We start from the raw sequence: 14390 nt of genomic DNA, 5'->3' as shown, positions 1-14390 counted from the left end.
TTAACTAGGTAAGCAGCAAAACCTGAGCTGTATGGCTCTTATCTTTAAAAAAAAAAAAAAAAACAAAAATAAAAAGAAGAAAACAAAAAATATTTTGCCTTTTAATTTTATATTTATTTTGAAGAGATGATTTTAGAAAAAATAAAATAAAATAAAGAGGATGAAGAGCCATTAGGACTAGGCCATTTTGGTATGGGAATTAGTTATAAGAGTGTTTTGATAAAATCATGATTAGTCATAAATAAATTTGATATAATTATAAGAACATTTATGTAAAATTATAGAGATATTTTAAGATAATTATAAATAGATAGGGGACTTTCATGTTAAAGATTGTTGAAAAAACAAGAGATTGCCTTTTCTATTAGAGATGCATTAGGTTCTGTTATGTACAATGGGTATTTTATGAGGAAATTCGCCTTCAATTAGATTCAGTCATGGTGAAAGGGAGAGACTAGGAACCCAAATTGAAGGAAAACCAACCAACTCCTTCACATGAATGCTTTGGATTGATCATTGATCGGTATATATATATGCATGGCAGCTTGTTTAATAAATTAATTAGTTTACAAATATATACTGGAATTAGTTAGTAATTATGATCAGCCTCTGCAAAGCAGTGATCTTGGTGGCGGTGGTGGTTTCTGGCTTGTGCTGGAGGTTTATTATGATCGTGTAAGGAAATTAACAACTCTTATTTACTATTTAATGTCCAAAGCTTCGGTGCAGTGCGTGAGGCAATGGCCTCACGGATGATACCAATGTAAGTCGTCGATAGATGTCAATCATCATCATTCTTCTTCTTCGCTATTTTGTCGTGCTTATTAATTATGTACTGTTTTTTCTGCTTATTAACTGTATATATATATATTGCACGGAGAGAGGCATGCAACTTCGCCTGTGATGCACTTAAATGTCCTAATTTTTTCACACACAGTCGGTCTCAAGCCCGGATTAAGGAGGAAGGTTGCGTTAGGTAGCTGACAGCCAGCGTAAAATTTGTCAGATCACTATGATATGAATCCTTACCGAATATTTGCTGGGGCGTCTCCTACGAGCGACGCGTTGCACTTGAACCATCCGGGTGTAGCGAAAAGTGGGCGAGGGTGGGCTAGGTCGTCGCCCCGAAGCGACGCGCCGTGTCGGCGCCCGGGTACGGTGTCAAATATGTGAGGGTTCCTGCATCATTCTGGACGTGGGCAGGTAAAGACGTTAGTTCAGGAAACTAGGATTAGATTAGCAACTTGGAATATAGGGACACTTACGAGTAAAAGCATGGAAATTGTGGATACAATGATTAGAAGAAGAATTAATATAATTTGCCTTCAAGAAACTAAGTGGGTGGGGGAGAAAGCTAGAGAAATCGATAAATCAGGTTATAAACTTTGGTACACTGGAAAAGAAAAACATAAGAATGGAGTAGGCATTATTATAGACAAAAACTGAAAAGATAGCGTTGTGGATGTAATTAGAGTAAGGGATATAATTATAAAAATCAAAATGGTATTAGTACAAGAGATAATAAATATCATTAGTGCTTATGCTCCTCAAGTTGGCTTAGCAGAAAATGTTAAGAGACAATTTTGGGAAGATATGGATAGTATTATACAAGGCATACCAGGGACTGATAAAATATTTATAGGAGGAGATCTGAATGGACACGTTGGAAGAGATAATAAAAATTATGAAAGGATACATAGAGGATATGGATATGGAGACAAAAATGAGTCTGGGAAGATGATCTTAGACTTTGCTATGTCATATGATTTTAGTATAATGAATACTTACTTTAAGAAGAGAGAAGAACACTTAATAACCTTTAAAAGTGGACAAAATAGAAGTCAAATAGATTTTTTTTTAACTAGGAGGGTAGATCGTGTATCATGCAAGGATTGTAAAGTTATTCTAGGTGAAAGTCTAACTACACAACATAGAGTCTTAGTGTTAGATATATGCATTAAAAAATGGAAGAAAAATGATAAAATAAACCAGTGTAGGAGAACTAGATGGTGGAACCTAAAAGGAGAAAATATAATAAAATTTAAAGATAAAATGATCAAAGATGGGGATTGGACCTTAGAGGATGGGATAGATTCAAATACTCTTTGGAATAGATTAGCTAACTCTATTAAAAAGATAGCAAAAGAGATTTTAAGCGAATCAAGGGGAAGATTCTCAAATAGCAAAGAAAGTTGGTGGTGGGATAAAGATGTACAAAAAATCATAAAGACAAAAAAAATTTGGTATAAAACGTGGCAAAAATGTAGAAACAACGATAACTTTAAAAAATATAAGGAGGCAAGGAAAGATGCAAAAATGGCTGTTAGTGAAGCTAAATATAGATCATTTAATAGTTTGTATGATAGATTAGGTACAAAAGAAGGGGAAAGAGATATATTTAAACTTACTAAAGCTAGAGAAAGGAAGAACAAGGACTTAGGAAATGTAAAATGTATAAAAAGTGAGGATGATATTGTCTTGGTTAAGGACGAAGATATTAAAGAAATATGGCGAAATTACTTTAGTAAGTTGTTTAATGAAAACCAAATAGAAGGCTTAAATTTAGAATTGTCAAATGAGGAAAAGACTAAAAATATAAGATTTATTCGAAAAATTAGAGTTAACGAAGTTAAGTTTGCACTAAAAAAGATGAAAAATGGGAAAGCTATGGGACCAGATAACATCCCAATTGAAGTTTGGAAATGCTTGGGTGATAACGGAATTATATGGTTAACTAATTTATTTAATACAATTGTAAAAACTAAGAAAATGCCAGATGAATGGAGGAAAAGCACTTTAATACCTATATACAAAAATAAAGGAGATATTCAAAATTGTAATAACTATCGTGGAATTAAACTTATGAGTCATACGATGAAACTATGGGAAAGAGTAGTTGAACAAAGATTAAGGTTAGAAACGAAGATCTCAGAAAATCAATTTGGTTTTATGCCTGGGAGATCTACCACAGAAGCTATTTATCTTTTAAGAAGATTAATGGAAAAGTTTAGGGAAAAGAAGAGGGACTTGCATATGATATTTATTGACCTTGAGAAAGCATATGATAGGATACCTAGGAAAGTTTTATGGTAGGTTTTAGAAAAAAAGGGTGTATGTTGTAGGTATACCGATGTCATTAAGGATATGTACGATGGAGTAATGACTAGTGTAAAGACTATAGATGGAGAAACTAGAGAATTTCCAATTATCATAGGTGTACATCAAGGATCTGCTTTGAGTCCTTATCTTTTTACTTTAGTGATGGACCAATTGACGAAGAGTATTCAAAAGGAGGTTTCATGGTGTATGTTGTTTGCAGATGATATTGTATTAATTGACGAAACTAGGGATGGAGTAGAGGCTGAGTTAGAATTATGGAGAGAAGCTTTGGAGTCCAGAGGCTTTAAGATAAGTAGAAATAAAACAAAATATATGAAATGTTATTTTAGTAATGATAGGAGGAATATTGGAGACAAAGTTAAACTTGATGATGAAGAAATAAATAGTACTTGTAGATTTCGATACCTTGGATCTATTATGCAAGTTGAAGGAGAAATTGAAGATGATGTAATGCATAGAGTTAAAGCAGGTTGGCTAAAATGGAGAAGTTCTTCAAGTGTTCTATGTGATCGTAGAATACCCTTAAAATTGAAAGGGAAGTTTTATAGGACAGCTATAAGACCAGCTATGCTATATGGATCAGAATGTTGGGCGACGAAGAAACATAATATCCAAAAAGTAAAAGTTGCCGAGATGAGGATGCTTAGATGGATGAGTGGTATAACATTAAAAGATAAATTAAGGAATGAACATATTCGTGGTAAGTTAGGTGTAGCTCCTATAGAAGATAAGATAAGGGAAGGACGACTCAGATGGTATGGACACTTGCAACATAGGCCTTATAGTGCACCTGTGAGGAAGAGTGACTTAGTTACTGTGGGGGGCAGTAAAAGGGGTAGGGGTAGACCTAAAATAACTTGAGAGGAGATAGTGAGTAAGGATTTAATGTCTTTGAATCTATCAAAAGAAATGGTTCATGATCGCATAAATTGGCGGAAAAAGATTCATATAGCCGACCCCACTTAATGGGACTAAGGCTTGGTTTTGTTGTTGTTGTTGTTGTACGGAGAGAGGCATGCGTTCTCCCACTATATTCCATAGGTGGCAAAATCGTTCTTATAATATCAAAAGGCTAGTATCGCATTGGGGCCCTATTCAATTTGCTGGACCTTGCAAATATGTATGCTTTCTAACCATCCAATTAAAGACAAGAATTGAATTAATTTATTAATACAAACTAACGACTTGGTTTGATAATCAAGATCCCTTTTTTTACTAATTTTATAGGAGTTAAAATCTTTTAAAATAGCATAATTTCTTTTTTGTTTTATTATTTTAAATAGGAAATAATATACTTTGATATCAATCTCAAGCTTTTATTTAACACGATTTTGATAATAAAAAACTATTATGGACTAATAGCTTTTTTGCTTAAAATGTGTTCTATAGGATTTAGATTGCTGAAATTGAAGTAAAGTTGAAAAATTGAGAGAAAAAGTTAAAAGACTTTATTTGATTTATTTGTATTGCTTCTCTCTTAATTGTAATATATTTTATATTGTAAAATCACAAGAAAATATAAGGCAAAGCACTATTGGACCAAAATTAGTAAAAGAGGAACAAAAAGTAGACCAAACCCCTAGCTTGTGTTAGGTGTGATCAACCAACCTAAGGGGTGGTCGACCAGTCCAGGCAGAGGCCAAAGGCAGTCTACTAGCCCCTAAAGGCGGTCGACTGATTTGACAAGTTTTTCCTTCAACAATCTTTTTTTTGTTTCTAATGACTAGCAAGCACTCGGTTGGACCCTATAAGTGGTCAATTAATCTGAAAGTGGAAAAAGGCTCTAACTGACAAAAAATAATTAGTTTTCACCCAAACTCTATATATACATGCTCTCCTAAGCCTTAAGAACGCTAGAGGATATTACATATATTGGATATCTAAGTATTTTAGCCTTAATTCTTTCTTATTTTCTCTTGGTGCTTTATTATGTTAATTGTTTAGAGAATTCTTGAGCCTTATTTGATAATTCATTGGAAGTTATTTTGTGAGCTCAAATTGTATGTCTTCTTTATGAGGATTTTTTGTTCGTAAGTTTTCCAGTATTGGTTCCTTGGTCCTTGAAAAACAAGAATTGTTTTGATTTCCTTATCTTTGTGAAAAAATAAGGGATGTAATTGGTGTCTTACTGGTATTAAAGCAAGGAAAATTAGTGAAACGTCAAGGTGAGGCCTTCAGTGAACATAGGCAAATTGTTGAATAACTTAAAAAAAAAAGTTTACAAAACTCTCATCCCTTCTCTTTGATTTTATTGTTTCATATTTTTATGATTTGTTTGATTGCCTTACTTGCTTTAATTTTATATCAAGCAATTAAATTTCATTAAACCTAATTTACTCTCCCTCTTAGGCTGTCTTTGGGCTTACACTTGATTTTTTTTATTCAAAGGATCATCTCATCTCAATTGAAAAAGCAAATACCTTTTAAGGAAGAAATCAAGTTCTATTTCTATGTTGCTCTTGTATTATTTTTTCTTTTTTACAATTTTTAAAATGTTTGATCTCGAATAATCTTGTTCAACATCTTTTTGTTAGTTTGGGATGGGGGATCCAAGATTCTCTTGGTTTTATATTCGCATAAATATGTACAATCAAATTCATGCCTCAACCAATATTTAATTACAAATCTCATTAATACATATAAAATTAGGAAATGATCTAAGGTGATTTGAATTGGACGGAGGTGTGGAGGGATTGGGATGAATTTGGGAGAGAGACTTAGAAGGGACAGTTCCTTCATATAGAATTCATAATCCTTCCAATCATAAAATATCACGTTAATATTTGGACTCGTATAAGTAAGAAATATTGTTTCGTATCGATCCTAATAATGTAAATTTTGTATCATTTTAGTGAGTTCGAATATAAATACAATAATATGTACAAGTATGATTTAGCATTTGCAAGTAACGTAAGAATAACTAAAAATGACGATTGATATCCACAACAAGTGGCAAACGACGTCAAATTAAGTTGCATTTGGAAAAGCAATGCCATCATCTTTGTGCGCTGGTTTCAAATTACAATTCGAAGAGCACGACGTCGTTTTAGACTTAGATAGGTTTCCTTTCTTTTCTTTTCTTTTCTTTTCTTTTCTTGTTGGAACTGTGATCTACACTCGTTGAACACTCCTCGTCAGTCGTTACCTCCCTTCCATTTTCTCCTTCGTTTTCCAGGAGAAATCAAGTCCAAAAACTGAAGTATAGAGAGAGAGAGAGAGATGGAGAGCTCATCAGAAATGGTGCCCTTTCCGCAGCTGACAACTCCGATCGAGTCCAATTACAGAGTTTGCACCATTCCCTACAGATTCCCGTCCGATAACCCTCGAAAGCCTACTCCTACCGAGATTTCTTGGATTGATCTCTTCCTCAATTCTATCCCTTCCTTCAGGTTCTTTTTTTTTTTTTTCCCTTTATACGTATAGTTTTTATTCTTCGTTTATTGCACATTTTTGTCAATTCATCAGCCCATTTTAAACGTTTTATACGATCCTGAGATTCGCTCCTAACTTTATTCCTTGTTAGCATATTTGAATCACTCTTAATTTTTCTGTTTAACTTAAAGCCTCAATTTTCTTTTTCCGTTTCCACTTTAGCGGAACAAATTTTCATTTGGCCATTTTGAGCGATTTTTTGTTTGCTCAATTCGCCTATTGGTGTAATAGTTTATTTTATTGTCGCACCCTGTGAAATGTAAAATATAAGATTTTACATTATGCACTTTTACTTTTAAGAGAGACTTCTCATTTTTCAAATTGCGCCTTTGGTTAATAGTCTCTTTTCATTTTATTTCGCCAATGTAAAAAAGCCGCAAGTGCAAATTACCTTAAGATATTTATTGAAGAGCGAGGTACTTGATCTAGATAGTATACTGGGGTGTTGAGAGGGATACTAGAGCCTCTATTTCACATTCTACGACCTTGAACACTGTGGTGATGGCTCAAGTGAGGAATTACAGAGAAAATAACCCAACAATGGTGAAAGAGAAGATTTGGGTATGGATGATAAACATGGGAAGCATCATACAGGCTACTAGACCATTATTTTTCCCTTAGCCTGTTATACTTCTTATTTATAAGCATGGAATTCCTAGTCCCCCAGTTAAACCGAGTTTTCAAAACAAATTTAGATTATACTGATGTCATTAAGGATATATACAATGGAGTAATGACTAGTGTATGGGCTATAGACGGAGAAATTAGAGAATTTTTTATCACCATAGGTTTACATCAAGGATCTGGTTTGAGCCCTTATTTTTTTACTTTAGTGATGGACCAACTAACTAAGAGTATTCAAAAGGAGGTTCCATGATGTATGTTGTTTGCAGATGATATTGTATTAATTGATGAAATTAGGGATGGAGTAGAAGTTGAGTTAGAATTATGGAGAGAAGCTTTGGAATCTAGAAGCTTTAGGATAAGTAGAAATAAGACAGAATATATGAAATGTAATTTTAGTAATGGCGGGAGGAATATTGGAGAGAAAGTTAAACTTGATGATGAAAAAATAAATAGCACTTGTAGATTTCAATACCTTGGATCTATTATGCAAGTTGAAGGAGAAATTGAAGATGATGTAATGCATAGAGTTAAAGCAGGTTGGGTAAAATGGAGAAGTGCTTCAAGTGTGCTTTGTGATCGTAGAATACCCTTAAAATTAAAAGGGAAGTTTTATAGGACAGCTATAAGACCAGTTATGCTATATGGATCAGAATGTTGGGCGACGAAGAAACAGAATACCTAAAAAGTAAAAGTTGCCGATATGAGAATGTTTAGATGGATGAGTGTTATAACTTTGAAAGATAAATTAAGGAATGAACATATTTGCGGTAAGTTAGGTGTAGTTCCTATAGAAGATGAGGGAGGGACCACTTAGATGGTATGGACACTTGTAACGTAGGCCACATAGTGCGCCAGTGAGAAAAAGTGAGTTATTTATTGTGGGGGGCAGTAGAAGGGATATGGGTAGACCTAAAATAACTTAGGAGGAGATAGTGAGTAAGGATTTAAGGTCCCTAAATCTGTAAAAAAAAATGGTCAATGATCGCATAAATTGGTGGAAACCTACTTAGTGAGACTTAAGGCTTGATTTTGTTGTTGTTGTTGTAGCACTTATACTTCTCAAGAAGGCTTAGGAGAAATCTTTGAAAGACAATTCGGGGAAGAGATGGATAATGTTATATGAAGGACATTAGTAGGGAGTTAGAAAATATTCATAGGTGCCTGTTTGAATGATTACTTAAGGAAGGATAACAAAACTTATGGGAGGATATATGGAGGTCATGAATATTTATGAAGATAAATGAGTGAGACATGCCCTTAGAATTTGCTATGTGCTATGATCTTATAATAATGAATGCATACTTTAACAAGAGAAAGAAGACTTGATAACCTTGAGAACAAAATAAAAGTTAAATAGATTTTTTCTTAACTTAGATAACATAGAATATTAGTTTTATATATATTAATGAAAATTAGAAGAGAAAGCATAATATAGATAAATGTAACAGACTTAGGTAGTGGGAACTTAAAGGGAGAAAATTTAATAAAATTGAACAATAAAATCATAACTGAAAGGCGACTAGACAATAAGAGAGAATGTAGAGAGAAGCACTTTATAAAATAATATGGCTAGTTCTATTTTAGACATAGAAAATAAGTTTTAGGTGAATTTAAAGGAAGATTAATGGCTAGTATAGAGAGTTAATGTTGGGAATAAGAGGTGCTAAAAACAATTTAAGATTTTCCTAATCTAAGTCTATGGAGGAAATTCCACATGGAGGATCCACAACCTATGTGGATGCCCCAATGGGTTGAATACAATAACCCCACCCTATTTTTTATATATCTTGCTTGTCCATAGTGGGTTACACTCACAAATTTCTTAACCATGTTATGTCTCACTTCATGAATGTAGTATTTGACCAACGAAAGAATAATTCTAGTTGTGTCAATCATCACCTAACTAACATTATGCTACAACTCCAATAATTCCGCCTACACTCCAAGTTATTCAACCACACCAAATTGAACAGCTCTAATCCCTCTGTTGAGTCATCTTAGACCTCTCTTCCAATGTTTTTGTTCTCATCATTATACTGAAAAATGAACATTAAAGTAAATGCCTAGGTTATAAGTCACAAATTTTGAAAGTGATAACAAATGGCTTTTTCTTAGATCCTCATGCCAATCCATCTTAGTATAATTACTGTTGAAATGTGGAAAATAAATCTGAATATTCCACTCCCTTATGAAAAAGATTACATTCCCTTTAAAAAGATGATATCTAATTACTAGGGATATTTACAACCTACTGAAAATAGAATATCCTATTTAAAATGGAAAGCAGTAAAACAAGAAAGACTATTTACAGAATCGGGTAACATGCTACCCAAATCCCCGAGGATTGTGGAACCAAAAATAGCTAACAAATCAACTAATTTATTAGCTGTAAATCTCCTAAAGATCAACCTCTAATAAAGGTTGACAAATATCTAATAATTCTACACCCCCCCTCAAGTTGGGTTGTAAATATTGATTAGGCCCAGCTTGGAACTCAGATCATTAAAATTCTTTCTTGGCAGAGCCTTGGTAAGGATATCGGCTGTTTGGAGACGTGTAGGCACATACAACATCTTGATTATTCCTTCCTCTATTTTTTATTTTATGAAATGTCAATCAATCTCCACGTGTTTTGTTCTATCATGATGCACTGGGTTCTTGCAATGCTAATGGCTGACTAATTGTCATGGAACATCTTCATGGGTTCTTCACCTGAAATATTTAATTCCTTTAGAAGCTTTCTTAGCCATATTCCTTCACAGATGTCGTGTGCCATTGCCCTGAATTCGGCTTCTGTGCTGCTCCTTGATACAATTGATTGCTTCTTACTTTGTCATGTAACTAGGTTTCCCCGCATATATGTGCGGTACCCAAAAGTTGACCTTCGATCATGTATTGATCCTGTCCAATTTGCATCACTGAATACTTCAATATTTCTTCTTTGATTCTTCTAAAAAAATAATCCTTTACTTGGTGTTAGCTTCATATATCGTAGGATTCTACAAATGGCCTCTATATGTTCTTCGTTGGGATTGTTCATGAACTGACTCACCATACTAACAAAGAAGCCAATATTAGGTCGGGTGTGAGACAAATACATAAGTTTTCCAACTAGTCTTCGATATCTACCTTTATCCACTAGTGCACTGTCTTCCTTGGCTCCTTATGTGGTTGTTGAATCCATAGGAGTATCTATTGGTTTGCATCCGAGCATCCCAATCTCTTTCAAAAGATCTAGAACATATTTCCTTTGGGAGACAAAGATTCCCTTCCTTGACCGTGCCACTTCCATGCCTAGGAAGTATTTGAGATTCCCAAGGTCCTTGATTTTGAATTCTTTAGCTAGAAGACTTTTGAGACTACTCATTTCCTCCTCATAATCTCCCATTAGAATGATGTCGTCCACATATTCACTAAGGATAGAATTTTTTCCATCAAGAGAGTATTTAACAAATAGTGTATGATTTGATTGACATTGAGAATAACCATACCTCCTGACGACCTTTGTGAATCTCTCGAACCCGGCTCTTAGGTATTGCTTGAGCCCATATAAAGATCTTCTGAGTTTGCAGACTTTGTTGTGTGTAGCTTGTGTCTCGAATCCAGGAGGAATTTCCATGTAGACTTCTTCAGCTAGGTCTTCATTGATGAAGGCATTCTTGACATCTAGTTGGTGAAAAGGCCAGTCTAAATTTGCTGCCAAAGATAAGAGGACCCGCATTGTATTTAACTTAGCTACAGGGGCAAATGTCTCTTCGTAGTCGATTCCATATGATTGAGTGAGTCCCTTTGCTACCGACCGAGCTTTGAATCGGTTAACACTTCCATATTCATTGTATTTCACACTGAATATCCATTTGCAACCTACTGGACGTTTTCGAGTTGGTAATTTTGTGATCTCCCATGTTCCATTCTTTTCTAGTGCACTGATTTCTTCCCAAATAGTAGACTTCCATTCAGGTGTTTTGAGAGCCTCTTGTATGTTATTAGGAATCTGGATTTTGTCGAAGTTGGCAACAAAAGATCTAAAACTTGATGACAGCCCCTGATATGACACAAAAAGTGTATATTGGGTGTTTTGTGCATGATCTCACACCTTTTCTCACGGCAATAGGACAATTGTCATCATCATTAGTTAACTCATTATGGGAAGTCTCGGCATTAGAGTTACCTGGTGGATTTTCACTTGATCTAGGGCTCTGATTAGACTCTTGGATTTGCTCAAGGGATGCTTGTTCTTCTTTCTTGTTTTGGTTCCTTATCCTCTGTGAATAGGTTATCAACTCATCATTTTTTGTTGGTTGAATAGTGTCCAAATGCTTATGTTTCTCGGGAGAATCTAAGAAGGGATGTGAAGGAGAAATGGAGTCGTAGTTGGAATATATTCAAAAGTTTGTGATAGGTGAGAAGGGCCAGAATGAGAAGAAAGGTAAGATAACTCTTCAATATTCCAAAGCTGGAATTCGTGTGTAATCTTCTCCTGAATTTCAGATTTGGGGTAATATGGTTGTTGCTCAAGAAAGGTGACATCCATGGAGTGATAATATTCTTTAGTAGCTGGTGAATAGCATTTATAACCCTTTTGGTTTGGAGAGCACCCGAGAAAAATGCACTTAAGGGCTCTAGGATCAAGCTTTCCCCGGTGTTGACTATGAACATGAACAAAAGTTGAGCACCCGAATACTTTGAAGGGAATAGTGGAGATGAGGCACGTATTAGGAAAGGACTCAAGTAGAGTTTGACAGGGAGTTTGGCATTTGAGAACGCGAGAGGGCATCCTATTTATGAGATAGGCTGCAGTGAGAATGGCTTCACCCCAAAAGTGTTTCGGTACATGTGTAGAGAACATGAGGGTGCGGGCAACATCTAGTAGGTGCCTATTTTTTTTTTTGGCAATTCCATTTTTCTAAGGATTGTCGACACAGGAACTTTGGTGTATTATACCTTGACTCAAGAAATCTCATTGAGAGAGAGGCTGATGATTTGACCATTTTGTTGATTGTTGGATTCTTTTACTCAAGTGAGAAATGATGCATGGATTTGGATCGGGAATACTTCTGGTTTTTCTTCCATGAGATCTCAACCCCCCCCCCCCCCTAAAATAACAACCAATCTATTAGATCCCCAAATCCTTCTTCCTTCCTTTGAGTAATTTCACTTGGAAAGGTAAGGTTGCTCTCAAAACCAAGGCCCTTCATGTGGACTCTAGCTCATATACTAATAATTATTGATTTGTTGCAGTTGAGAAGGCTGTATGAGGCTATTTGTGTTATGTGTTTAGAGTCAAGTGAGACTAGTAACTACCTGTTTCTCCATTCTTGGGTGGCTAAATAGCTTGGGGTGCATATCTTTTCAAATTTTGATTAGATGTTGTTGCTACCACAGACTATTGATGCCTTTCTGTCAATATAGTTTATGTAACACCCTAGTCCCAACTTACGGCCTAGGTGTTACTGTAGTGACATCTGTGTACCTGATATACTTCTCAACAGATATATACGTAGCGGAAAACATAAACATCCATCAAACTATTACTAGAGTTCTAACTGCCTGATAGATACAAATAGCTATTCCAACATCCATATACAATACTGTATGATACTCAACGCATCCTCGAGTCTTACAACATTTTACAAGTTCTGAAAACCTATAACATGACCTACAAAATCGAGCTTGTGGAGACGCTCACTCAAAAACAGATCGCTACCCTGCCCCAGTCCTTGCTAATCTCAACCTTGATAAGGACCTTAAAAGACAGTTTGTATGATAGGATGAGACACCTCTTAGTAAGGGACGATTAAGCTAATAACAGTGTGTGGCCAGCATGCTTTAATTGTTTAACAAAAATATAATCATCGTTTTCGTAATTGTAAAATACGTAGCGCATTTTCATCATATGAACAACCTCATAGTATATAACAACAATTACATAAATGTACAGATATGCAGGATAGGACACGCCCTCAAACTCTATACCATGTATAAATCCCACAATTGGGGTTGAGCGCCCCTATTGTCTCAATATAGCCTGGGTTCATATAGATCAAAAGTATGGTGTCCCCCACTGGTAATGAATCCGTGCCTACACTATCAGTCTCCAAGGTTCCTAAAGCATATCGTGCAATTTAAGCAATTTAAACACTCTTTTGTAATCATTTCACAAAATACATCATTACGTGAAATCCGGCCCGTAGCCATCAAATAAACTTCCTGCATTTTCACAACAGTTCTACTATTTCACAACATCAATACCTACCACACAATTTTCCACAAACGAAAACAACCCGAAAGTAAATATAAACAATTAATATCACAGTACGAGTTTTAAACAATGAAAACAACATTTCCAACTGGTGAAAAGGTCTAGAATGACAAGTACAATATTCTAAAAATATAACATTTGAATTTGACCGGTTGGTTTTGAAAATAAAGCAGGTTTATCGAACCGAGGCTCGGAAACCCTAAAATTGCCGTAACTCGATACCTAAAAGTTATTTCAACATTTCAATCAACATAACCCCTTGCATGTGAATTGGAGCCCGAAACGACCTGGAACTCAAGCCCTAGCTTTCCGAACCCCAAACCGAAACGGCTCAAAACAACGGTACGAAAACCTCGAAACCTAATACTCGAAAAACAACACTTCGATATAATCTCATATACTACAGTTCTATTTAACCAAAAGCAAAAACCAACCCTTACCTCGATTTTCAGGAAAAACTCGGAAATCTCCGAAATGAAATTCTAATCCGTAGAACCTGTAGAGATTCCTTTCCTGATCCATGTAGCAACGTCGGAACGTCGATTCCGGCAACACACGCCCGGAAATCTTAAAGAGAGAGAGAGAGAATGAGAGTTTATAAAGAAAAACCTAACTTAGCCTTTAAGTAATCAAAATAAATATCTCCTTCAAGATATTTATATATAAATATCTCAAAATATCTCCCTTCAAAATATCTCTTTATTTATTTATTTATTATTATTATTATTATTTTTGGTCAGGTTACTACAATCTCCCCTTATAAAATTTCATCGTCGAAATTTAGCATTCCTATCACATCGTCTGAACTCTAACAGCTCGGTCTCTAGGAAGAGCCGACGGCCACCCACATAGCAACCCCGTCCCAAATTTATTACTTACCCTCACTTATGGCAGAGGAATACCGTGGTTACATACAATAGTCTCGGAAGCTCACATTACATATACAAAC

The 14390-nt window shown here is 35.1% G+C and overlaps 1 protein-coding gene across 2 annotated transcripts in view; it reads left to right on the top strand.

Moving 5' to 3' along the window:
• The first annotated feature begins 6214 nt into the window (after nt 1–6214).
• The window catches only part of LOC131156351 (damage-control phosphatase At2g17340), a 28086-nt gene continuing 19910 nt past the window's right edge, over nt 6215–14390 (top strand). Inside the window, exon 1 of one of the 2 annotated variants that reach the window (XM_058109970.1) lies at nt 6215–6509. In XM_058109970.1, coding sequence (XP_057965953.1) covers nt 6340–6509 — 170 coding nt within the window. In that variant the 5' untranslated portion in view covers nt 6215–6339. The remainder of the gene's footprint in view (nt 6510–14390) is intronic. The other variant, XM_058109968.1, reaches the window with a different exon arrangement.

This window comes from Malania oleifera, chromosome 5 (genome assembly GCF_029873635.1).
Source record: "Malania oleifera isolate guangnan ecotype guangnan chromosome 5, ASM2987363v1, whole genome shotgun sequence".
Taxonomy (NCBI): domain Eukaryota; kingdom Viridiplantae; phylum Streptophyta; class Magnoliopsida; order Santalales; family Ximeniaceae; genus Malania; species Malania oleifera.
This window is presented reverse-complemented; position numbering and strand designations above follow the sequence as displayed.